Source organism: Pagrus pagrus (genome assembly GCF_965226575.1).
Source record: "Pagrus pagrus genome assembly, chromosome: 5".
Classification (NCBI taxonomy): Eukaryota; Metazoa; Chordata; class Actinopteri; order Spariformes; family Sparidae; genus Pagrus; species Pagrus pagrus.
This window is the reverse complement of record NC_140189.1, coordinates 31,584,517-31,610,210: the sequence shown is the minus strand read 5'-3', so window position 1 is coordinate 31,610,210 and position 25,694 is coordinate 31,584,517. Positions and strand designations below refer to the sequence as shown.

Genomic DNA, 25,694 nt, shown 5'->3' with positions numbered 1-25,694 from the left:
TATTTTAAACAGATATATTATACATATATTGAATATATTCACCTCTTGTGGTCCTGTAATAACCTCACTACTTAACCTCTTGTGATTGTTTGATGTAAACAGTATGATGAAACAGAGCAGAGCAGTAAGACATGAGAAGGGGAACTCTGGATATAAATGACCTTGTTTGCACAGCCGTTTAATGAATATCGCGATACTTGTTGTCATAACAGTGCAGCTTATCACGATCTCGCGAGAACACCGTGAACCTGTGTGTCACAGGTCACGTGTGTGTGTGTTTGTAGCACTTACGGTGCGTCCATAGCGGCGTTAACATCAGTCCTGCCATAGATTCTCAAAATGGACACAGATTATGCCGCACAAACATCACCATAGAAAGGTAAAGGCTTCTGTGAATGACGCTATCTGCCCTCACCAGCCAGCTGCAGTGTTGTTTGGTACATTTAAATGTTTTACAGGACTTCTTACTGACGCCGGATGACAGTGTTAGCTTTCTGCTAGCTAGCTAACTAGCTAGGTTAGCTAGCAAGTCTGTGGCTCCATAGCCGCCGGGGTCGGTTGAGCTGTAGCAGCGCGTTAGCGTTAGCGTTATCCGGCCGGCCGGCAAAGGCATTAGTTGACCAGCCGAGTGATTATCATTGACAGCCATGTCAGTTAGACACAGATGTCAGCTGAGTTAAAGATATTCGTCTGTTTGTAGCCATGCTAACGTGCTAAAAAGTGTCTCGAGACGAGGTGTCTTTGGCGTTAACCTGTCTGAATTGAGTTACATTGACAAGCCTCAATCATAACAGTGACCGGGCTATCTGTTACCCCGCATAGCAAGTTCCTGCACTCCAGTACCGAGCCCTGCTACAGCGAGGATGTTCCCCAGCCTGGCCCACAGACCATGGCACGTCTTCTGCAGGGTCTCCTTGCAGCACAGGGCGCCTCTGTCACAGCGGTCCCCGAGGTTCCCCAAGCTGTGCTACGGTGAGGAGTCTGGCGATGCTGTTACACATCTCTCCTGGTGGCAGTGTCTGTTTTCTGTGCATACTCACACTGTAATCACACGTTTTGTCGCTCAGGTTGGCAGAGTGGAGGCATACATAGCTTGTGGTTCAGCCTCCCAGACTGCCGTGTTGCCTCTCTAGGGCTGGGCAAGGTGCATTACTACTCTACCTCTGGCAACAGTAAAGATGGTCCTCCAAAATCAGCATCAGGGGATGCTCCGTCAGCAGAGAAGGTCCTGTCTGCTGCGGTGAAGGCCACCCCAGCTCCATCAGGTGGCAATCTCATGTTTCCTTATACTGCAGAAGTTGTTGACGTGTTTGACGTTCAGTGTTCCCCCTGTTTTATTTAAGTTTTATTTCTATAGCACCTTTAAAAAACAGAGTTTACAAAGATCTTTGACAAACAAGCAAAAGCAGGAAACTGAGGGAGACTTACTGAATAAACACTCATCACAAGGCAGCCGAGGCTGAGGTGAGTTAAAAACAAGAAGGTGAAACAGAAAATGTGAAAAGACAATACAAGCCGTTACAAGTGAAAGGAGTAAAAGCCATAAAACAGACAAGATCACAGAGAGAGAAAGAGAAAGGAAAAGTAATAGATACAGATAAAAGATTATTATCGATAAAGGACGATAAGAGGACGACATCACATCAGAGGAATTAAGAACAGATAAACAGACTAATCTATCTGTGTGACCTTGTATTGTGTAATTAATGTTTATTATTTTCCTTTTAAAATGGCTAAAAATGTTGTGTTTTTTGCTTTTTTTTTTAATTGCATGCCCTGTCAACACTAGAACCGGGAAATAGTTCTGGTAAGTTGGGATGTTGAGAAAAAATTCCGTCTCGCAGGAGACTTTTTGCTTTAGTTCGCTTCAATTGTTAATTGTAAATATCTTGTCTCATAGAGCCAACGCCTCAGGGGCTGACTAAAGCTGAAACTATTCAAGTGAAAGGTAATGAACAAGCATTTTTGAATGCTGAAACTCTTCATTTACTCAGATATGTGGGTAATGAATGCAGATGAAAACCCTGTATCATAATTTTCCTCTGTCGTCACATAAAGTTCGGGCAGTCCTGAAGAAAAGGGAATATGGAGCGAAGTACACTCAAAACAACTTCATCACCGCAGTCAGAGCCATGAATGAGTTCTGCCTCAAACCAAAGTAACGACTGTTACCCACACTGTCTGTACTATGTTTAAATTACTCAATATATACAGCAACATTAAACCATCACTGCAAAGCTAAATTAATGTTATTGAATGTCTGTCCATCTGTTCGTGCAACCATACTCAGTAGTAGCTGTGATGCGGGCAGACGCCGCCACAAATTCCTCTGAGTTAATAAGCAAACACGCTGTCGTGATTAACTGATATTAGGCTGCCTAACGTCGTTTAACGCTGCTCGTCCTTAATCTTTTTCTTACCCCCCCTCCCTCGTGTGTTCCCAGTGATCTGGAGCAGCTTCGAAAGATCAGAAGGCGCAGCCCCCACGACGACACCGAGGCTTTCACTGTGTTTTTGCGGTCAGACGTGGAGGCAAAGTTAGTTCTGCACCCTTCTGCTTTAAACCTTAAGAAATGTTACGAATACAATACGATATGTCTTCTTGCACATTATTGCTCAAACCACCAATTTTCATTGATATATTGTCTAACTTCTGTTATTATTTCTCTCTGTGACTGTCAGAGCAATAGACGTGTGGGGAAGCCATGAAGCTCTGGCCCGAGAGAGAAATCTCAGGAAAGAGGTTGAGCGGGAGTATCAAGAGAGTAGGTTTATATGCTTCCTTGGCTGGATGGGCGTCTTTGTGAACATATAATACTAAAGAAACATTTTGGGTTTTTGATTTTTTTACTTTCTGGTGGCAGTTTTCATATTTGTCCCTAAAATCTGAAGCTACAACTGACAGCTGGTTAGCTTAGCTTAGCTTAACACATAGACTGGAAACAGCTGGAAACATTTAGCCTGACTGTCAAACATTAAAGTTCAATCAAAGGGCTAATGCAGTTCTGTACTGTGTCACAGGAATGAGCACGAAAAACCAGAAATAAGTCCGGTTCCCTCGTCTCATCAGAGTTTTCTGTTAGATGCCTGATATTAGGTCTGTGGTTAAGATAAGCTGAGGAGATTTTCAGGTTTTGTTCCACAACATAAAATACATCAGTTAATACCTCACGTTAAAGCGTCAACTATCTTTAAAAAGGCAGCTGCTAGAAGTGCTGAACTTTTTACACTTTGACAGTAATAAAAATGTTTTATTTATATAACTTACCTGGCTGTTGTACACATGTTATTAATGTATTGACCTGTGAACGGTTGAGTTGTGGGCTGACTTGTGTCTCTTGTTTGCTGCCCTCCAGATATTTTCCGCAATCAACAGTTGTTGAAGGAGTACAAAGACTTTTGGGGAAACACTAAGGTGAGCACTCTTTCTTTGTCATTTTGTTTAATAATACAAAATTCACCAAAATATTTTGTTTTCTGTATGAAAGAGGAAGTAATGTGGATGTTCCTGCCGCTATGCCCCAAGTTGCCCCCTGTTGGGGTACCTGTGTGAGCTTTGTCCTTGTTACAGTGGTCACTGCGTCTTTATGACAATATCATTATCTGTTGTCGTTCATGCAGTCCCCCCTCTTTACAGGGACATTCATGTATATACGATGTCTAAGGCCAGTTGCTTAATTCAATGTGCCATGAAGAAGATAACAGTGTTTTCCAAATGCTCAGTGGGGCGCACTGCAGACTCCACATTTAAATACTAAATACTTCTTCTTCTTTGTTTCATGAAGCCTCGATCAGGCCAGAGGGGAACGTTTCTACAAGGGCCGGGGAAGGTGGTCATGGTTGCTATTTGCATGTAAGTATTTTTTACTCTCACTCGTCTTCTGTCTGAATGTTGTGAAGTCTTTCTGCAGTCTGGGACTTTACGCACAGACACACACACACAGCGGGAGGTATTGGATTAGAGAGGAAACAACAAGTCTGTTCTCAGCAGGGTTACGAGATACAGTGTGTCAGACGAGTGTAACATTTAGGGAAACTGAACTCTCGATGCAGAAGTCCAAAAAAAGATGGTGACTAAAAGTAAAACAAGTAAAGTTTTGTTCAAGTAAAACATATCGGGTAAAATCCGTATTGGCTTTTCAGACCTGTTTCCCAATATGTTGCTGTTGTACTCTTGTAATCTGTTTAGACTTGAGGGCAAATCCTGAACTTGGCATGATTTACAATTACTACTGTATCTGGTCGAAATGTTGTTTCTAAGATTACACAGCGATGTATCTGGGAGGTATTTGTGTAGGATTTCTTAGCAGTAGTGTGATTTTCATGGTCGTATTTGTAAGAACAAGCTGCACTGATCAAACCGTCTGGCATGTTCCAATCGATATGGTGGTCGGGCTCGACTGAGTAATAAAGATCTAAAATATGTGAGCGTTTGTATTGGGGAGTGCACGGGACCGTTTCTCACATGAGGTATATTGGATTAGGATGATTGTGTTAAGAGGACATGTGCAGTCACATGAACAGCAAAACGTTTCCTTCACTGCGTTCGCACAAAGACTCACAGGACTCAATTAGTGTTCAGTGCGGGAGGAGTTCAGTCTGGGGGTGAAGTCTGTGATTCGTGAGCATCAGAACAGAAAAGCTGAAATATTTTTACAAACAGAAAAGTGATGTTGTAATTCAGTTACTTAAACCTCCAGACAGATTTGACTGTCTTCACTACAGAAGCCACATTGTCCCTGAGGTAATGTTTTTATCTCCCGTACACGCTAACTTATAAATCTGCGGCCCGCTGCAGTCAGAACCATGGCTAACCATTGAATCAGCTTTTAGATGATCTACTCTTTCATTGCCCTACAAACTGCTTCATCTGCTTGTTCTGTTTCTCCTCAGCAATGGGCTGAATTTCTTCTTCAAGCTCCTGGCTTGGGTCTACACTGGATCGGCTAGCATGTTCTCCGAGGCTATCCACTCCCTGGCCGACACCTGCAACCAAGCTCTGCTCGCCCTGGGGATCAGCCAGTCTGTCCGCAACCCTGACGCAGGCCATCCGTAAGCAACCGCATCTTATTATATTGTTAAAGACAGAATATGAGGAACGTGAGAAATCAAAACATTTAGGTCAAGTATTGAAAATCATAGGATTAAAAAAAACAAAACCGCCATTTTGCAACCATATCCTGTTGAATTTTTTGCAGGTTAGTGTTCAGCCAGTTCACATAATATCGACCAATAATAAAGATCCCAGAGTTCAACAACAAAAACCACCCTCAGGGGATTCATCAATAAAAAAACAAAAGTTAGAGATTCAGTTTGCTACAAAGTTCAGTTTCTCAAATCTGTCCAGAGATTTCTCTTTTCAAACGAATCAATAAAGGATCTCTGAGAAAGATAACAAGCACAACATCTCTTACTTACTTCCAGTCATCTTTGTGCAGACAGGATGATTATCTGGAAGTGCAGCTGCAGGCTACCAGTGAGCTAGCTGTGTCGTCTTTGAAGTATCTTTATGTTTTTCTTTGGACGCAGGCGGCGGCGGTGGAGGGAAAAATTGTGACGCCCCTGTTAAAAGCCATGATCCATGTACTACCTGATGCTCTAACACAGTTATAACAGCTTAATAACTGTTTTCCATGAAGTTTACAGATTTAAAAGTAGCCATCAGTCCGTCATAAACAGCATCTGTGCAGTGCGTGTGTATCCTGTACAAAATACTGGTGGCCTACATGTTGTTGTAGGTTCAGAACCGGTTCTGGTTTCAGCTGCTGTAACCAATTCCTTTTTTTCTTTTTCGTTTCCAGGTACGGCTTCTCCAACATGCGCTACATCGCCTCCCTCATTAGTGGTGTGGGCATTTTTATGATGGGTGCAGGCCTCTCCTGGTACCATGGCATCATGGGACTGCTGCACCCAGAACCCATCGAGTCTTTGTTATGGGTGAGTGACTGTTGTCTGTCGTACAATGTACATGAAGAATATTAATGATCCGACATGTCACGTCTCTGTGTTGCAGGCTTACTGTATTTTGGCGGGCTCTCTGGTGTCTGAAGGAGGTCGGTTATGAAAATGAAGCTGCAGATTTTTGATGACATTTTGACAGAAAGTGCATTTTTTTGATGAAATGTCTTTTTTTTCTTCTTTCTCAGCCACGTTACTAGTAGCCGTCAATGAGATAAAGAAGAGCGCCCGCCAGAACGGAGTTTCGTTTTATGAATACGGTGTGTACAACTCATTTCTCTGTTATAAACTGATGTAAATTCTTTGGCATTAGAATAAATTGATAGTGATTGGAGAGCAGTTTACTGCCCTTGTCGACATTAAACCGCAGAAAGTAGGACATCAGAAACCCAGCATGCTGCTAAAGACACATTTCTGACAACAATTATCAATGTAATGTAGATAAATCCCAAACTGGAGTAATGTGGATACATATCGCTTCAGGTGTTAAACATTGTTTTGTGTGCGCAGTAATGCAGAGTCGGGACCCCAGTACTAACGTGGTGCTGCTGGAGGACGCTGCTGCTGTATTAGGAGTCATCATGGCTTCTGGCTGCATGGGGCTCACCTCACTCACAGGTAAACAAAAGACACAAGCTCAGTTTCTATCTGCTCTGTTGTAGCAAATCATGCAATTAATGATTTATTATTCTGTTATTGCTACTCTCAGGATAATCTTTCTCTCTCGTGTATTTGTACTTTGGTCTCTAGTTTCAGCGTTGGCAATCAGCCACTTTTCTAAAGTTTCTCTTTCAATGTGCCTGCGTCGTCCCAGGTAACCCCACCTTTGACAGCTTGGGTTCTCTCGGCGTGGGCACGTTGCTGGGCGCCGTCTCAGCCTTCCTCATCTACACCAACACAGAGGCCCTGCTGGGACGCTCCATACAGGCAGAGCGTGTCCAGAAGCTCACAGAGTTCCTGGAGAACGACCCCGCTGTGAGGTCAGCAAAAAAAGCAAAGACACACACCTCCAATATGTATCGTTCAGTTGTGGACAAAATGAGACAGTTTCTGACTTTTTCTACACATCTAACTGATTATTTAAGAAAATAATTGAAAGAATAATGAAAATAATCGTTAGTTGCAGCCGTAGTTTAATGTCTTTGTCACGACATGAACACGACAGTGCAAGAAACAATTCTTGATTCAAACATCAGGGTCTTTTTTTACTACCACAATGTTTTGTTAAGTATAAGTATAATAGTTTACTACTTTCTACTCTAACCTGACGTCTTGTGTTGTTATGAGCAGGGCCATCCACGACGTGAAGGCCACTGATTTGGGACTGAGTAAAGTGCGCTTCAAGGCTGAGGTTGACTTTGACGGCCGAGTGGTGACACGGTCTTATCTGGAAAAACAAGACATTGACCAAATCCTCAACGTAAGTCGTTTCTCACTTTAAATTCTGATCGCTCTCTACGTCTTGATGCTGTGATGTTGGGAGGATATAAACTCTGTTTTTATGAGAATGCATTATGTGTCTCTGCGACAACAAATCACCGAATCACAAAACCATTTAAAACAGATTTTCGGTCCTTGAAGGCCAGTTACATTTTTCTTCTTAATGCCATCATCTCAATTCTGAGGTGTCAAAGAAGAAAATGTTGTCATTTTCCTGACTCTTAAGTTTTCATGTGCTTCTTGATCGATGGAGGCATTTCACACATAATGGTCCTCTGCACACAGTTTGCACAGTGATGCAAATGAGTTATCTTTCTCTGTCTATACATCTCCCCACTGAACGCATCACTGCCACTAATGACGTAAAAGCTCACCCTCTCGTGTAATATTGCAATTAAACAGCTGTTACCAGCAACATAAAGGATCAAATCAAAATGTATTCTTGTCGTAGGGTGATTAACTCTCAAAATTAAAAACTTTTTGCTAGTGTAATCTTTGTTTCCATGGAAATATATGAGGTTGACTTATAATTGGAAAGCAATCAGTCACGTCAGCAGATTCCTACATGTAATGAGACTTTGTTTACTACTGCAGCAAGTAGGCCGACCCTCAGTAACGACTTAGCAACAGAGACGAGTGCCTGTTAACAGGTCGTCCCTGTTCAGTCAGCCTTGAGCTTTCAAGAGATCCCAAACTAAGCTAGATGTTAGCGCCGTGCCGTCTGCTCACCAGCACAGCTGAGGACGGAGGCAGGAGCGAAACATTTCCAATAGCTCCAGATGTCCAAAAGTTTTGTCAAAATTTTTGAAGTAATTACCTGTTTTTATCGAGTGAAATATTCTGCTCCAATCCATATTTGTTGCCGTTACAAAACCAAAATACTCATCGTGGTCACAGTGTTCAACAAACCGTGTGATATCTTTGGCTTTTGTTCTGTCAACACATCTGTATTCCTCATCTGTATCTTAAGGAACAAAGTCAAGTGTTTGCTTTTTTTTCCTTCTCTCTGCAGGAGATTCAGCAGGTAAAGACCCCAGAGGAGCTGGAGAACTTCATGCTGAAACACGGGGAGAACATCATCGACACCCTCGGGGCCGAGGTGGACCGCTTGGAGAAAGAGCTCAAGGTACTGAAACAGTGAACTCGTCCACATCGATATCTGTCTGATGCTTTTTTTTTTTTACTATTTCAGGATGATTTTCTTACATTATTTTCATGTAACCCTGTTTTGTTCCTCTGCAGCAACGTAACCCAGAGGTTCGTCACGTAGACTTGGAGATACTATAATACCCACCGGGTCTCTGCCGAGGGAACATCCTGCTGTAACGAGAAGAGCCTATGAGAGGAACACATGAAAGGGCCAAGCCTGCCTCCACAATCTGCCTCCCATCCTGACCGCCGCATACACACCTCCATCGAGTCTTACTGTAGAGTAGTCCACAACCATAAAGACGATGTCCGGGCGGTGATCGTGCTTCTCTTTGTGCTGCTTGAGCTTCAGTTACTGAGAATTTGACCTGCCAGGGAGCCACTTTCACATTCGAGAGTGTGTGTTTCTTGAATTTTTTAAAGAGAAATTTAAATCTCTGTTGCAGTTCACACACACACACACACACACACACAGTTATGACAGTGTAGTCTTACGGTTGTTGGCTTGAAGTCACATTCCACCTTGAATGTGTTTGGATTTGGTTGAAAAAACGACTTCCTGAAGAAACAATATCACGACCAGGACCAGTATCATTTACTAGACTTTACTTTAACGTTATGCTTGAGTCACGGTGATAGTGTTTCCTTCATTAGTACGAAGGAAACCTGAGAGCTACGTATTCAAATGAGACTTATTTAACTGCTAGACGTCAGATTTTTTTTTTCTTTTAATGTAAAAACTGAGACGGTGCAGATGGCACGACGCTGCTGCAGGTTCTCGGTTTAAGATTTCTGAATAGATTTTATTGCGATTATAGAATAATATGCAAATTCAAAGGTGATATTAAGACTTTTCATTTGGTCTATACGATAGAGTTGAAGAGTGAACTGATGTTAAATACAGTAGCACCTAATGAGCCACATGTTCATCTTTACAAAAAGCAAAGAAACAACATTACAGGCAGCAGCATCCCTCTCTCACGCTTCACTTCTCTCTTTGCCGGCTCCAAACTTTAATGTTGAGGTGCGGTAACTTTGTCTTGGGAGTTTCGGCTGCTTATCAACAGATGAGTGATTGTATTGTTCCAAAGATGAAGTGCTGGAGGGATGCGAATGTCTTTGCCCCCTTTTTTTTTTTTTTTTTACAGACGGTGTAAATAAATGGTCTGTGATGAGAAAATGTACCAAAACAAATGGACCAGCCCCGAATCCCACCGGCTTCATCAAGTGTTGAGCTCCACGGTCGGCATGGAAACGTCGGTAGCACTTTAAAATAAGTAAACAAATCATATACATAAAGTGATGACGTGACTCATGATGATTAATGCAGGATGTGTCATACGTTCATGTTTCTCACCGCTAACACGTGAAGAAGCTGCTACGACGATGACAAGTTCACATTTAGATAAATCTGTTAATTCAGTCACATTAAATGATGTGCTGCATTCAGCTTTCACAACTTCAAGATCCATGAACAGTACCTCTTTTTTGTTTTTTAAAGGGGCAATACGTAAGAATTTTAGTTGAAAATGTTCGAAAATCAACAAATTATCAGAATGTGATTCATTTGAAGTTAGCATGCTAACCAGCAAGTCCCAGCCTGAACCGCTAGCTGCACAGATAACTGAGCTAACCAGCCACGGGTAGCTGCACTTAGCAGGTTAGTCTGGTGATACGCTGCCCACTATTTGTTTTGAGTATGAATTCAACAGATGGCCAGTTCTTACATATTGCACCTGTTCTCAGAGACGTCAAACATTTACATATCAAACACTAGAATGTCACTCAGAAGAGCGCATACCTCCGCCAAGGCCCCACAGAGTAAATAAAACATGTTTAAATCGGCTAGATCCACACAGAACAGACGGAGGTAAAACATACAGACACATGAATAAACTTTATCTAACAGGAGTCCTGCTGACTTGAAGTGCATCGTTAAATGTCTGAATCAGCTGTGAGCTAACGTTCCTCAACTGATGATTTTCATGAATTATGAGCTGATTGCATGACGTCATACGTAACTTGATCATTTGTTAAAGGTCAGAAACAGGAATTCATTACAGCTCCCGCATCAAATCATCCTGAGTCGTACTGAAGCGTAAGATTTGTACTCTCATTATAAAATGTCATTATTCAAATCGTTCAGGACGTCACTCTGTACAGTACGTGTACCAAATAATCTGCTGAATAATCTCCTGTAATCTCTGTAAAACATGCAGTGACTGTGCTTTTACTTTCCATTCTGCGTTTGGTGTCGCAGCTGCAGCGCGGGACACACCTGCCTGTTCAACATGTTACTGTGCTTCAGGAGGTGGCCAGAGTCATTTCATCTGATTTGTTGGGGGGGTTGGTTGGACATATATATTTTTGAAGGTGTTAATAGTGTAATATTTTCCCTTTGGTTATAATAACTATGTTGCCACTGCTGAAGGAGTTGGAATAAATTTGAAATAATTTATTAAATTATTTTGGTTTCCTTTTTTCTGTCTGTGTGGTTGGATTGCTCGTGTGTCATTAAAGACGACGTTACTGTCAACTTCTCAAGATGTCTTCTACCTGGATTGTAACCAAAAGCACTGATAACAATAATTAAATGAATAACAAAATAACAGTTTTGCAGTTGGACATTACAGTATGTATTGTGTTGCAGAGATTACTACTGAAGTTAGCATGCTAACCAGCTAACCCCGGCCTGTCTTGGTCCAAAGCTCTGTGCTAGCGGTAAAAAACTCTGAGCTCCCAGTCTGGACAGCTAGCTGCACAGCTAACTGAGCTAACGGCAGCTACAGTTAGCAGCAGTTAGCGGTTACACTGGTGATATGCTGCCTCTTAGTTGTTTTCTAGTATTCGACAGGTGGCCAACTCTTAAATATCGCACCTTTTTAAAGGATATGTTCACCCAAAACTACGAGTTCAGTCATCATACCCTCATGCCGATGGAAAAGGCAAAAAACTAAACATTTCTGGAGCTTCACAGCAAAACTCTTTATAATGATGTCATAGTAAATGGTGTGCGACGTTCATGTTTGTTGTATTCACTTGAATGGACAATAAAACATCTAATTGTTATACTGTAGGTCAAAGCAGCAACATCAGCTACAGTTAGCAACAGCCAGGAGGTGAAGAGGGAGAGAAATTTCCCAGACTCCCTTAGAAAATCTCTCATTTTTGTGAGTTGTTACATTAGAATAAACTTAATAAACTTTGAGAAGCGCCGTTTCTGACAAATTCTTAATCATTTGGGCCTTCTTTTAAATTCGGCATATGTTACAGCCTCGCTTTAGGGGGCGCTGCAGCCCCCTCAGCACGTCCAGTTCCCGCATCCATGATCGGGTGAGCTTTATGGAGCCATTAAAACAAGTCCCCATCAACTTGAGTTAATTAAAAGAAAATCACAACGCTGATTTGCTGTTAAAAAAACCAAAAACATTTTGTGGACATTGAAACGTCACCCTTCTTTCCATCGTGAGCCTGAACGACTGAATTTTTCATTTTTGGGCGAACGTGTCCTTTAAAGTCACCTGCACTCATCTGGAGCAGTGAAGAGGTAGATGTTCCGTCCTGGAGGCCTGTCTCCTGCTCCAAGGCTCAGATGGTTGACTGGAATGTAAACCCAAGTCCATTAGATGGTGCAGTTGTAGGGACGAGAGAGGGGAGGGAGGGAGGCTGTGGGGAGGGAGGGGGGCACTCGCCTGTACGCTGACGTCAATAAAAACAGTCATTTCCAACCAGTCTGCGCATTGACCGACCATTCAAAACATTACGCACAGCACCGCGGCTGGACCACGCTAGACTACTCGACTGAAATAATGTTTTTTCGCCGAGCCCCGGGGAGCGGAGACAATGCGGACACACTCCACTACAGGTTTTTAGACCATTGAATGTTGTCTTAACATTTTGGGTGTTGCGCGCATATCAGTGTCATGTCTCGTCATATCATTCCCAAGTCAGCTGTGCCAGTGCCACTGCCCATCGTGTTTCCTTTCATGTCTCCCCTCCTCACAAAGAAAGAAAGAGAGAAAGAAAGAAAGAAAGAAAGAAAGAAAGAAAGAAAGAAAGGCTCGCGTGTGCACGTTGATTAAGAAAATGAGATCATCGGGCTGATTGGGCTCGTTGTTATGAAGGAAACATGCGTCGAGACGCGCCTGGCCACCACAAGAAAAACACATCCTCAGCCATCCCGCAGCCTCCCGCGCATCACATCGCCACCTTCACTTCCATAATAATTGTATTCTTGAAGCGGATTCTTTGTTTGAAATGTAGATGTTTTTTTGTGTTGTGATTTTTCGATGCATCCTGTCTTTTTTTTTTTTTTGTTCCTTCACCTCCAGCAGTCCACAGATGGGGGCGCAGTAAACCTGCACAGTTGGGGTCTCAGATTTTCATGCAGCCTCCCCTCCATCACCACAAGCCTGTGGTTATAAAATCCCAAAGCCCATCACTCTTCGGTGCGGAATTGAATTAAAGGAACGAGATGTTGTGCAGCAATGTAATCACCTCCCATTATCCGTGCAGGGACCAGGGCTCGTTAACCTTTTTGGTGACTTTTACGCACCGTTTTTTTTTTGTTCTCTCTGAATAATCGATCTGGTTGCTGTTTCAATCACAGGTGCCGGAGCGTCTGGGGAAAGTCTTCATGGCGGATCATCACCATCATCATCATCACCATCACCCTGCTCTACGCTTTTAGCCTCTTTACAGTGCTGCCTTGTCTAATCATGTTCAAGCAGCATTGTACAGGGCTATGACAGCATAGAGAGCTGAGCTGCGTTTCTCTGACCCCTTGGCTGGCAGCCAATGAATGACATCACCCGCTGAAAAAACACACAAAAACGCCGAGGATTGCGTGCGATCCCGCATGGATTGTTTGCGATGTCTTTTAATTTGCATGCAGATGTGGTCAAAAACTGAACAATGCATTGCCTTTTTTTTTTTTTCCTTGAAGCCACTTGAACACATGGAGTTCTCCTCCCTGGGTTGAATTATTCAACGTAAACCTAAATCCCTTTGCAGCCAATGCATTATTGAACCGATCGGTGACATGGCATTGGATGCTTCTGGATCGAACCGGTCGTGCATCTTCTTACATTCAAGTCACAGAGCCGAGCATCGAATTAAAGACAACATATCTTTGATGAACAGAGGCTGCTCTGAAGGTGTTTCCACAAGCCTGCTGGAGAAAACGTCCTGTTTGCTGCACAGTGAATCAGATTTTCAACCTTTTCTACAGAATCATGAACTGGAGCTTCTTCTAGATCAGCACTGTTTGGAGAATATGTTTGTTTATGTGTGATTGTTTTCATGAGAGGTTAAAGGTGCACGATGTAGTTTTTGAGGAAGACATTTTAATCAAAAGAGAAATTTTCATTGACTGATTTTTTTATGCCTAAACAAACAAACAAAGTAAATAATCAAACTCTCTTTGTTTTCATGAATGAATAAACAAACTGACCTTAAAGGACAACACAGCTTCATACTGTTTTACTTTGTTTACATGTGGCGGACCCCGCCACAGTGTTCTGGTACCTTATTTTCCCTCTGAGAACAGCTTGTTTATTCAGTTATGGAAAAAATAAATATTTCCTCATTATTATTGTAAATATTAAAATATATTCTCCAAAGCTACTTAGTGCCACTTTAATCTGATGTTTTTGTTTTCCCTTGATTAATTGTCAATTTCTCACAACTACCAAATGTGACATCTTCACATCTGTAATGTCGTCAAACCTCAAAGGGTGATTACAGTGTGAACAGGTCTCGGGGAGTTCGACTGCGTATGTGGGAAAAAAGGAGCATGAAGCCTTTTGTGTCTCCAGAGGAAGCTGCATGTAATCTCATAAATTGCCTCCAGTGACGTCACTGTTTGGCTGACTTGCATTGTGGGTAATGTAGGCATTGCACATAACACTGCTGGACTCAGTACAGACAGTTCGTAAACAAACGATCAAAATCAAAACAGCAGAACCAAAGATTTTTATGTCCCACGCATTCTTCTTCATTTTTAAAACCTGCCGCCCACATTACCCACAATGCAACTTAGCCACTGAGTGACATCACTGGAGGCAGTTTATCAGAATACACGCAGCCTCCTCTGCAGCCACAAAAGGATTTATACTGCTTGAAAATGGAAAATTGACTTGAAGCATTAATCGATTTTCAGAATAACTGCCGATCATTTCATGTGTAATGTGGACCGGGAATATATAATGTTCTAATAAAGAGGTTGAAATGTGTTTGCCTCCGTTGATTTACTTGAATTTTACGCATTTTGAAAGTTGTATCTCAGGTTTGGGTTAAGTTTCTGGTGAGCCATGGCCCAGTTTCATGCCCTCTACTGGCCGACTGTCCCTCTCTGCATCTCTGTTATCCTAAACTCTGTCTGATATGGGATTAGTGATGGAAACATTGTGAATGACGGTGCCTCCTCACTAATTAATTAACAAGCTTACGACAAGCTTTACTAGTTCGTGATGTGTTTACAGACCCAGTCAGTCAACACCAGATCCACAAATTCACAGATTTTTTTATTACAAATTCATTTTTTATCTTTACGAGCAATGGCCATGGAGGAAGAGTCCTGCTGTTTCATTCATTCAGTCCAGTTGAAGCTCCTGTGTTTAGGTCCCAGAGACGTGAAGCGAGGATGTTGGGTCAGGCACTTAACATCCTCACCGGCTGCAGCTCACACACGGCTGCAGGCCGTTCTCGTTGCAGGAAGTGCACTTGAGGGCTTTGAAGGAATCCGTGAAGACGTTGCGAAACACGGACATCTTGCTGCCATGGCACATTGGGCACGGGATGAAGGCGAAGTCGCCACAGGTCTGGCACGTCCGGGGATGCTGTACCCTCTAGAGGAAACAGATCAGAGTCATACGGTTGTATTTTTAAAAATTATTTGAGAAAGATACACGAACAAATAACAAACTTTAAACTTTAAAGGTGCAGTATGCAAAACTTCTAGAAGAAAGGATTAACTAAAGGTATCAACAGAAGGTGAAGAAATAACAGTTTTCACATTATGATGTCTTTGTATTGTGTTGCAGAGATATCTACTGAACGAGCTAGCCCCATGTCGGTCCACAGCTGCTGTGCTCAGGGTGTAAACACCAACACTGCCCTGGGTCACCTAAATCCCAGTCCAGAACGGCAGCTACAGTTAGCAGCAGTTAGCGGTTCCTCTGGTGATGTGCTGCCTTCTATTTCTTCTGAGTATGAATTTAAAAGGTGCCCAATTCAGACATATTGCTCCTTTAAAAGTCTACTCCACTCCAAGACATGTTATATCTCATTTATTTAATCCAATACAAAAAAAATAAAATAAGTTTGTTTTGTTTACAACTAATACAAACATGGAACATCAAAAGTAGATAATTCAGGCTAATCGAACCATGTGACAACAAGGCCACGAACATGAACATGAACACGAACATGAACATGAACATGAACATGAACACTATAACAGGAGGGTTTCCTGTTCTTCTCATTCTACCAAAAAAAAGCTTCTGAGCTGCTGCTAACTTTACAACAGAGCTCTGTCCATCGACCTCCTGTAGCTGTAGCTGCATATTCAGCGTACTGACACGAGACAGCTGTTTATCTTCTCATCTAACTCTTGGAAAGAAAGCAATTAAATGTGTTTTTTCACCAAAGTGTTTCCTTTCCTTTTCATCACAACCCCCTCTCCAACGCGTCGATGTTTTCGTGCTAACTCCTCAGATTCAAACACACAATAACGCCACGTTGCTGCCGATCAGTGTATGCATGACCTTTCAGAGCTGCACACGTTTTTTAATAGCCTGCAGTGACTTAAATGTCATAACACTGCTTTGTATTCGCTCATGAGGACTTCTGTTTGGTCTGAACTGCAAATTACAGCCGAGGCCTGAGAAAAGGCCAGCGCTCGCGTGGCAGATGCTGCCGCGGCGACTCGGCACGAAGCAGAAACGGTTCACACGATCTCAGTTTGTAGCACAGAGCGACGCGCTCTGCGATGTGTGTGTGTTTGAACAAAATGTGTCGGAGGCAGAATCAATAACGAGCCCTCCATTATTGATGGTCACTTATTGATGTGCATGCGTCTTCCACGCTGCAGCCTGCTCATGTTTTATTGACGACCGGCGAGCTGAAATGACTGCTCCTGTTCGCACCGCGTTCATCTCAATGACCTGATGGACATAAAGCGTTAATTTATTATGACTTTATAATTACCCAACGCTTTAATATTACATGTGCTACAAAGCATATTGCATTGTTGAGTAAATCTACTAGGAAACACCTGAATAATTCAACATCAATACGTGTTGAATTTTAGTGTTTGATTCAGAGGAAAATCACCCGCTTAATTATTCATAATGTGATTGAAAACAAACCTCGATTTTCGTCAGAAGATCTTGAAGCTCTCCTGACTCGTTCATGCCAAGTATTTTCTCAGCACCCTGCAAAACAAGTTTCAACACCACATTTAATGAGCTCACGTGGACGTACGAGAGATCGACAACACCAGAGAGGCGTGACAACAACTGACCCCGAGGTAGTGTCCGTCGATGAACACCACCGGTAGCGAAGGAGGCTCTCCCACACGTTTGCAACGCTCCTCCAGCTCCTTCCCGTACTCGCAGTTCAGGGCGATGTTCTTCTCCACGAACTTCACCCTGTGGTTCTGGAAGATCTTCCGGACCAGCTCGCAGCGCTCAAAGGTCGTCCTCACCACGCGGAAACTCGTGGTGTAGATCACGATTCGGCCAAATTCAAGAGCTAACTCCATCTAGGAGGGAGAGATGGTGATGAAATGAAGCCTTTATTAGACAGTCTTCAACATGTTCAGGGGATTTAACGGTGGGATTGTTTGAGGCCAGAGTCGATAATAATGGCGGGAAAAATTACATAATGGCTCTTTACATATGAAACATTTAGACACTGGAGAAAGCGTGAGAGACGAAAATGTCTTTTCAGTGTAAAATTCATTTGAAATTTGTGATTTCACGTGTTGTTTTTCATTTCTTTTTTTCCCTCCAAGAAATTAGTGATTGTTTCTATTATCCATAAGGTTCAAATGAACTATGCAGAGGTTAAACCTGCCAGCAGCAGTATAATAATGTACATTACGGTTTGAAATGTCAGTAAATGTCCTTCAGATATCAGCCTGTGAAAAGGCTCACACTGATACTGCACACAGTAACATTACTATATACTATGATTTTTCCACTTTTGAGTTCACTTAAAGGAACATTTCATCTGCTTTAGCACCACTTTTCTAATAAAAAACGCAGCTAATGGATTTGTTAACGCTTCATAAATCATAAATCCACATCAACAACATTTCTAACTGAATCTATTTATTCATTTATCAACCCTGAGGCTGTTGTTGTTTATTAATGTCTTAAAACTGATTTATAAAGTATTGTTAACACCCTCCGTTTTGTTCTCCAGCTGAAAATGTCAAACCCATATAAACTTGTTGCAGATATTGACTGCTAGGCTAGCTGGCTAAGACAGCTGACATTACAGCTCTGCCATTAATGCACCATAAAGCCATAACTTCCATGCCATCAAGCCTCTCGTCCATTAGTAGATGCACGCTTCCTTCTTCAGAAGTGGAGAAAGTGGGTCATTGTTTCTGGAAAGAAACGTCGCTGATGAGTTGTTGAATTTTTGTATTTATCTATTTATTTTGGCCATCCACATGGATAAACAGCGGAAACATATTTATTTTTGACTCTGGGCTGAACTGTCCCATTAAACATGTATTTAGTCTCAGTCACACTGATATCTAGAGATGCTTTACAACAAGGTGAGGTGTCTGTAGATATATAACATTAATTACACTTTGTTTTAGTGCCACCAGACGACAGAGGCTGTGAGATTATTTGTACTTGTATCACTTATTTAATCCAGATAAATTGGATTCCCATCAGGTGAAACACATCAAAATGAATTATTATAATTATATAGAAATAGCCAGTGTTCTTGCTGATGTCGGTTATACAGAGGCTTTAAATTGAGAATTGTTTCCTGACCAGATAAAAATCACTTGTGGCTCGCCTTAGACCATCATGAGTGGCACTGTAACCTGTACGTGAGTGTTACAAACATCAGAATGTTCCTTTGGGATGAGGCCAGACCCTGATAAGCATTTAAACTTCACCCTAAATGAAAGATAATCTCATTTAATCGTGGTGAGAAGCTTTATCTCGCCTGCAGTGACGCCGTTTGTTCACCTGACCTAATACTTTTTCTTGGATATGACCTCATGCATCACCTTTGCATCAGCACACAGGCACAGTTACCTCAGGAAGAAGAAACACTGTTGCTTCGTGAAGGGAAAAGCGAAGTGGCAAGAATTCATTAACCTGATTAGTTTCTCTTGAAACACTTAACGAAATGCATCATTAAACTTTAATTGCTCGGTGACCTTGTCTTCTATTGTGAGCTTTTATCCCAGTCGTGCACCGACATGCAGCTCCTTCCTGTAACTAGACTTGAGGACAACACTGATGGGAACATGTGTTGTGAGCAAAGCAATAATGTGACAACATCAACCAGATGAAGTTATATGATATAACGCCGTCAGATATACTTACACTGTTAGAATTGGGCAGGTTTTCAAACAGCGTCTGACCGGCGCTGACTTTGTGCTTGACCCCTCTCACAGTCCCATTTTTACTGAGTATGTTGACCCTCTTGGTGGTGAACATCCAGTCCTTGGTGGCCCCTGCGTACATGAGCAGATCATCCGGCTCGCACTCGCTGTCGTCCAGCTCGGAGCCCAGGTATCCATACAGGTGTCCCTGCACATCTCCACTTGTAGAGGGGGTGCTGGCCCGGTCGGCGTCAGAGCTGCTGGTACAGTCTGAATCCAGGGAGTCCGAGGGCCCTTCATCTTTGAACATCTCCTTCAGCACCCGGCCGCTGTTCCCCGAAGCCACGCGGAACCTCACCCGCTTCTGTGGCTTCTCCTGCCCCGCCGTCAGCATCGTCCCCTCCATCGTCCACCCTCTGCCGCATCACATGGTCCACAACGCTGCAGCGTAGCTCCTCGCGTCCCATTCGTAGGCAGACATGCGGCTCAGACACACTATTTGTTCCCCATGGATTACTACGACGTTTAATCCTCACAGTTTGAACAGATCTAAAAACAACTGAGAGCCTGTAAGCTGCCTTACAGTGAGACTCACACTGGGCGTTAAATAATACATGCATTTGTACCATGGCAACCCTGCAAGCTTACCTCAAGTAAAGTGATAGTTGTCTTTAAATTATTCATCACAGTTTACACAGTTTTCACCGAAGCTTTGACAGAAGACTTTTAATGGCCTGACTTCATGTGCTTTAATCAAACAAACAACACATGTCATCCTTCTGAGCTGAGACGACAGCTGACGGCTGCAGGCAAGAACAACTCCTGCATCAATTTCCAGACTCGCCACGGTTACAGGCTCAGTCTTACTTTCCCTACAGTCAGCGATGGGTAAATATTAAAGTGTCAGACTGATGAATGCACCTCTCCAGCACTCAACGGGCACCTGACAGCAGCTAACACAAATACACAAACATAAACCCAGTTGCATCATCACATTACATCATTTTTAGCCAAGCTAGCAGCCGGTTGGTCCACCTCAGACTGAAATAGCTCAACAACTATTGGATGGATTTCCAGGAGATTTTATACAAACATTTTTGTTTCTCAGACGATAAATTACAATTATTTTTGTTGCTAATTTATTAATTTATTTTTGTGTTGCATATGACAACCATCTAAACAAAACAAAACTGACATTCTTATCAGTCTTATCTTTATGTTCAGTGCTAATAAATCGCATGCTAATAGCAGAACAAACTTGTTAGCTGCCCACTATCCTTAGTACACTAACGTTATACTTAGCCTAAGTATTAGCATATTAGCATTATCATTGTGAGCAATGTTAGCATGCATTCAAAGTTCCACTGTCGGCCTAACAAAGTACAGTCTCACATGGTTGTGTGCACTTCTGTAGTGTCTTGCTTGAACTTCGTACATTAAAACTTGTGATTTACGTGTGTAAGTATGTTTAAAAAGTATATTTTGTGTATTTTTACTCATCTCTCATCTCTTTCATTGCACTATTTACACTTTTTTTATATCTTTTTAGCTTGATATTCATATTGTTTTGTTAGTTTTTAACAGTTTAATGACAAAGAAACTTAAACTTGAACTGACATTTGAGCTCAAAATGAGATCAGACAATCACACGACGATCAAAAACCAATGAAGTCGTGACAGTAAGAGGAGATCCATAACTGTGTTTACAGTTTCATGCAAGTAGCCCATTCAAATTCAGATTATACAAGCTCTTAATTTGCTCCGATTTCAGTTAATTAACAATAAAGAACTTTTTTCATTGTGACATCTTTTGTTTTTATTATTATTCAGCATGTAATGTACAATAAAATGCACCCTAACATCTTCCACGCGCATGAACCCATGACGTAAGTGGATATTCCTCGACTGCTTATTTACACCCCCAGCAGGACTGCAGGTGTTCACCGGCGTCCTCAGAGAGCAGAAGTGACCATATAATGTATCGCAGTGACACAATGCAGCAGCGCGTCCACAGAGACGCCTCAGACAGTTTTTTTTAATGTCACAGGTGATGAAGCAGCTCCCTGGAGATGTGACACATCGGCTTACAGTGGTGACAGCAGCACTCTGTTTGAGTGCTGCAGTTTGGCCCCTGAGGGAAGAGCTACACACACACACACACACACACACACACACACACACACACACACACACACACAAACACCCACACGCAGCATGTCATCACCTGTTCGTGTCACCTCCTGCTGATCATTAGAGAAAATCCATCAGGGAAAGTGTGATGCGTCAAACCAAGATTAAGAGACATCCTGAGGCCGTGGTACTGTTATGAGTCCGGCTCCGGTTCCAAGTGTTTTTGATCCAAAATGACCCGAACTCTCTTTTATTTGAGGAAATCACACACACAGCTATCACAATACGACCAGTAAAGGTTCATTCTGGTACTGCTAATAGCCAGTGTTGATGACGCCATTAGGGTGTCTAGACTCTGACATTACGGCCCGAGAAGCTGCAGTGACTTATTCGCTTTTCATTTTTAAACATTATAGAAGCACTTTATTATTTTATTTAGCTGCTTTTTCTTGTAAATTACCTTTAACTGTCTTCAAAGGCCATTAAAACAATGACAGACAATATAATAGTGGTTGAGAAGGGACAGTGGAAATGGAAAATGATTTTATATTATTTTAATCCAACGTTAACTATAAATTAATGTGTACTTGGACATTTCTCTCCAAGTTTGTTTGCTTGTTTTCTTACTATCTTATATTATTTTGTGCTGTACGTGTATGTGTGTGTGTGTGTGTGTGTGTGTGTGTGTGTGTTGTACTGTGTAGCTTCATTTGGTAACAAAAAAGACAGTAAATACAGTTTTAATAACTAAATTCTGTATTTTTAGATGAGTGCTCATGAATATTTTATCATTATTAGGCCATATTGGCAGTACAGTGTGTTGTGCTAGTTTAAAAGCTAAAAACCTTTTTTCTTTTTATAGTGTTAGTGTGATGCTGTGAGCGAACAACTCTGAGGGAAATAATATCTTCCCTGCGTGAAACACTCAAAATGAAAGATACCAAGCACTGATAAGGTCTCAAAACTCATAACGACATATTATATTATATTATATTATATTATATTATATTATATTATATTATATTATATAAAGAGTCTTGGTGCTGGGTGGATTAGAGATCCTTCACTGTGAGTCTGGCAGTCAGTATGTGGATAAAGCTGCTTATGTTACTCTGCCTGCCAGTTGAACGTACTGTTCTTATAATTGGAATAAATCAGTCGTGGTCTTTACATATCATTTTCATTTTAATTAGGTTTTTTTATATCACTTTCTCAATCATCCTGCCCCCCAGCGCACTAAAAACTTTCAGTCACAGTTGCTGCTTCAGACGGACACAGTGACTCGACATCAGACGAATTAACAAGAAACAAAAGTGAAAATAACTCGTTCAGTACAGGACATGCTTATCATGAGTTCAGTGAAACACGCCCACGCCATGTTGAGTCAAGCAGCCATTTTATCTCACTTTAGCACATTTCGACAGGAGAGCGCAGAGACGGTGATAGTCTGTTCAACCTGAAGAGCTCGTCTCTCAGCCGTCGTCATCAGCCGTGCTAATGTGGCCTCGACTGCTATTAAAAAAAGCAATTTGAAAAGATGAATACTTTAACGCTCTTTAATTTCGCTGCTGTTTGTCGGCTCGGCTGTGACCGAGTGGGAAAAGTCAAACAGTGCAGAGTGAGAGATGGTTTTAATTTTGTGCAGAGCGAATAAACAGTTGAATTCACAGATTGCCAGCTTGAATTTTGTGTTAACTGCTTCATACGACTGATTTGTAGTGATGAGACAGAATCAGACTGATCTCCACATTCAGGCTCGGAAGAAAACTGTGTTTAAAATGGCTTAAATCTTCAAATGTCTGTTGTGGTACAGGGGTTTTGGTGGGAAATGACTCTGCAGTGACTCATCATTTGTGGGTAGTCGGCCATCAAACCACCTCACCCTCCCTGACTGCAGATGCACGTCCACAAGGGGGCAGAGTGCTGTTCAATCACAGCTAAACGTCACGCTGCCCAATTAATCCCCCCCAGGAGCTGCAGGCGGCTGATGAAGGATGCGGATGTAGGCCTGGTGTAGCAGCCTCCACCAGCTCGGTTTGATCAGAATGATTAATGATAAAATCAATGACACATTTATTTAAGCCGAGGGAGAAGCAGTGAGATAACATTTTCAGGCTCAGGATTTACAGACTGAACTGCAGAGGGGTCGCAGCCACAGGTGTGGTGAGCAACACTGACGATATCAAAACTATTCCTGAGTCTAAAGCAGCTAGAAATGAGAAATGGTCTCATTTCATCATCATTTTCACAGCTTGAGTGGCGTCTCACTGCTGTGGTCTGCATGGAAACCAAACTAAAATCTCTCTAAAGCCCTGAGATACAAGAATTCATGTCTGAATCGAGCTGTTTTTGGAGCCATCAGGGTTGTAAAAAGCACCCAAAAGTCATTTTTGAGTTATAATCAAGATAATTATATTTTTTGAAAAACAATACTTTGTTTTCAAGCGTTAAGCACTAAAGTGTCAGCAGTTGTCAGAAGCACGGTGAAGATACCAACGAGGGAAACAGCCACCATAGAGAGATGGATACCCGTTCAAAGCATCTGGGATAGGATCCAGTAAAGCTGCTGCAGGGTTTAGACAGCATTACTTCTTTTCTTAGTATTTCCTCTCCCAACAGCAGCAAAGGGGCTCAGAGTACTTTTCCTTGCAGAGGCAAAGGCCTCCCAGTCAGGAGCTTACCAACATCATCGTTTATGGGCTCGTTATTCAACCTGATGTTTGCTTGCTGTCTCTGAAGGACACTGCACACTTACCGTATTCAGAGAAAGATTAAAGCTGCGGCAGATTGTTTGTAGCTCAGAAGAGCTCACTGCTGATTGACTGAAGTTACAGAATGAATCTGACTTTATTGAGCACTTTTAAGGTTGATGAAATTACAGAGCGACGTGAAGACACATCTCACTCCCTGTTTCTGCATCTTTGCAACCAAATCCATGTTTGCGTCTCCGAATGGTTTGGAGTACTTCCCAAAGATAATTGCTTGCATGTGGTGAGGATCATGTCAACAACACAAGAGTCAGCTACTCTGTGGGGCTGTGCTGAGGCAATGTCACGGCAGTTTATCTCACCGAAAACCAAAATTATGAACCTCAAGGTGCCTCTAGAGGAGTCACCGGGGTTTATCATCTGGGAACAGGAGATATCTTAACCAAATTTCATGTCAACCATCCAATAGTTGTTGAGATATTTCAGCCTGGAACAAAGTGTTGGACCAACTTAGATTTGCTTAAGTGGCTGTAGTTGATCAGACTATGTCCTGTGAAGGTGTCCTGACTCAAAACTGGAAGTTAGCTGGCTCTGTTGGCGGGAGTCTCCATGGGCCCCACAACACAGAAGATCGGGATATTTTCATACCCAGGAAGTCAAGCTTTTTTTTTTTAGCTTCAAAACGCTTTCATAGGAATGAACACTGTGTCCAGAGTTAATATAAGGTCCTGGACAAAGCCGGATGAAGTTCGGGGATCAAAAAAAGGCGTGAAAAACACAAAGACAGGAGGTGGAAAGTGACACGTGAGAATAAATCAGCCAAATTAAAACAGGAAGCAATTAATCCAAAAACCCAAACCATGCCATGCCATATTTTGGGCTAACAGTAGGAATAATGAATTGTCTTTCTTATCGAGAGTTAATTCAAGATGTGGACAAAAATAAAATCAAAATGACCTGATTGTAAAGTCGTGTCAGTTTTTGTGCTGCAGTCTGGTGCTAAATGTATACTTCCCCTGCAGTGGTGTATCAGAGAACAAAAGGTTTTCAGAGGGAGAATCAGTGAAATCTTTTTAGGTCACTCTGTTTAAGACAGAAATAAACCGATACTGAGAATACTTGCACTGTTTGTAATTGACACAGATTCTGACAGTGGGAGAAATGTGGACGGCTGGTTGAATGACTCATTGTTTGGACTGGAAATGCTACAAAACACAAAACCAGTGCGCGCCCACATGACACACACGCACACACACACACACATTATCGAAGAGGCAGGCTTCTTGTCACTGTTGCTTAGCAACCGTGGGAGCTACAGAGCCAAATCCCCGTGGTGGCAAGCTGATGTTGAATTAGGCGGAGTGGGGGGGAAAGAAAGGAAATCTTCGGGAGAGATGTGTCTCCAGCAGGCACAGGAGGAGGAGGCGTAGATGTTCAGGTGTTCATCTCTTATTTTTGGATGTGGTGAATCTTTCAGTTTACGTCAACACATTCTTTATGTGCTTTTTTTTTTGCCTTTTCAGCTGGAAAAGGACTTACAGATGCATTTAAGATGGTAAAAAGACATATTTTTATTGTGAAAATACCTGAATCCTCAGTAACTGAATCCATCTTTCTTCTGTTGCTCAACATCTGCTGGACTGCTCACACACAAAGCCTACACGCTGTTTTATGTTTGTGAAGCATAATCTCATCTTCACCTAATCCCCCACAACGCTTCAAAAAACATC

General features: G+C 42.1%; 2 protein-coding genes across 3 annotated transcripts; one reads left to right on the top strand and one right to left on the bottom strand.

The window, feature by feature from the left end:
- The first annotated feature begins 286 nt into the window (after window positions 1-286).
- On the top strand, window positions 287-11,013 carry slc30a9 (solute carrier family 30 member 9). 2 transcript variants are annotated; one of them, XM_084353209.1, is made up of 19 exons: window positions 287-379; window positions 823-972; window positions 1,068-1,265; window positions 1,790-1,807; window positions 1,901-1,948; window positions 2,059-2,158; window positions 2,445-2,537; window positions 2,683-2,765; window positions 3,357-3,415; window positions 3,786-3,853; window positions 4,894-5,052; window positions 5,802-5,937; window positions 6,014-6,053; window positions 6,147-6,218; window positions 6,469-6,576; window positions 6,773-6,938; window positions 7,249-7,378; window positions 8,411-8,524; window positions 8,641-11,013. In XM_084353209.1, the coding sequence occupies exons 2-19, from the start codon at window positions 864-866 to the stop codon at window positions 8,683-8,685; spliced, it is 1,746 nt and encodes a 581-aa protein (XP_084209335.1). In that variant the 5' UTR covers window positions 287-379; window positions 823-863; the 3' UTR covers window positions 8,686-11,013. The 2 variants fall into 2 exon arrangements, with proteins under 2 accessions (XP_084209335.1, XP_084209336.1); XM_084353210.1 differs by lacking the exon at window positions 1,790-1,807.
- Window positions 11,014-15,119: 4,106 nt separating this feature from the next.
- Window positions 15,120-19,532, bottom strand: grxcr1a (glutaredoxin and cysteine rich domain containing 1 a; the record flags this gene model as incomplete). Its single annotated transcript, XM_084353745.1, has 4 exons — window positions 15,120-15,395; window positions 16,917-16,982; window positions 17,072-17,311; window positions 19,128-19,532. 4 exons carry the CDS (start codon window positions 19,530-19,532, stop codon window positions 15,216-15,218), a joined length of 891 nt encoding a protein of 296 aa, XP_084209871.1. The 3' UTR covers window positions 15,120-15,215.
- Between the last annotated feature and the right edge of the window lie 6,162 nt (window positions 19,533-25,694).

Bases quoted from the DNA above. Each gene is read 5' to 3' on its own strand.
- slc30a9 (XM_084353209.1), top strand. From the start codon at position 864: ATGTTCCCCAGCCTGGCCCACAGACCATGGCACGTCTTCTGCAGGGTC. The intron at 2,159-2,444 runs GTAACGACTGTT...GTGTGTTCCCAG, and splicing joins GAGTTCTGCCTCAAACCAAA to TGATCTGGAGCAGCTTCGAA. The intron at 6,939-7,248 runs GTCAGCAAAAAA...TGTTATGAGCAG, and splicing joins GAGAACGACCCCGCTGTGAG to GGCCATCCACGACGTGAAGG.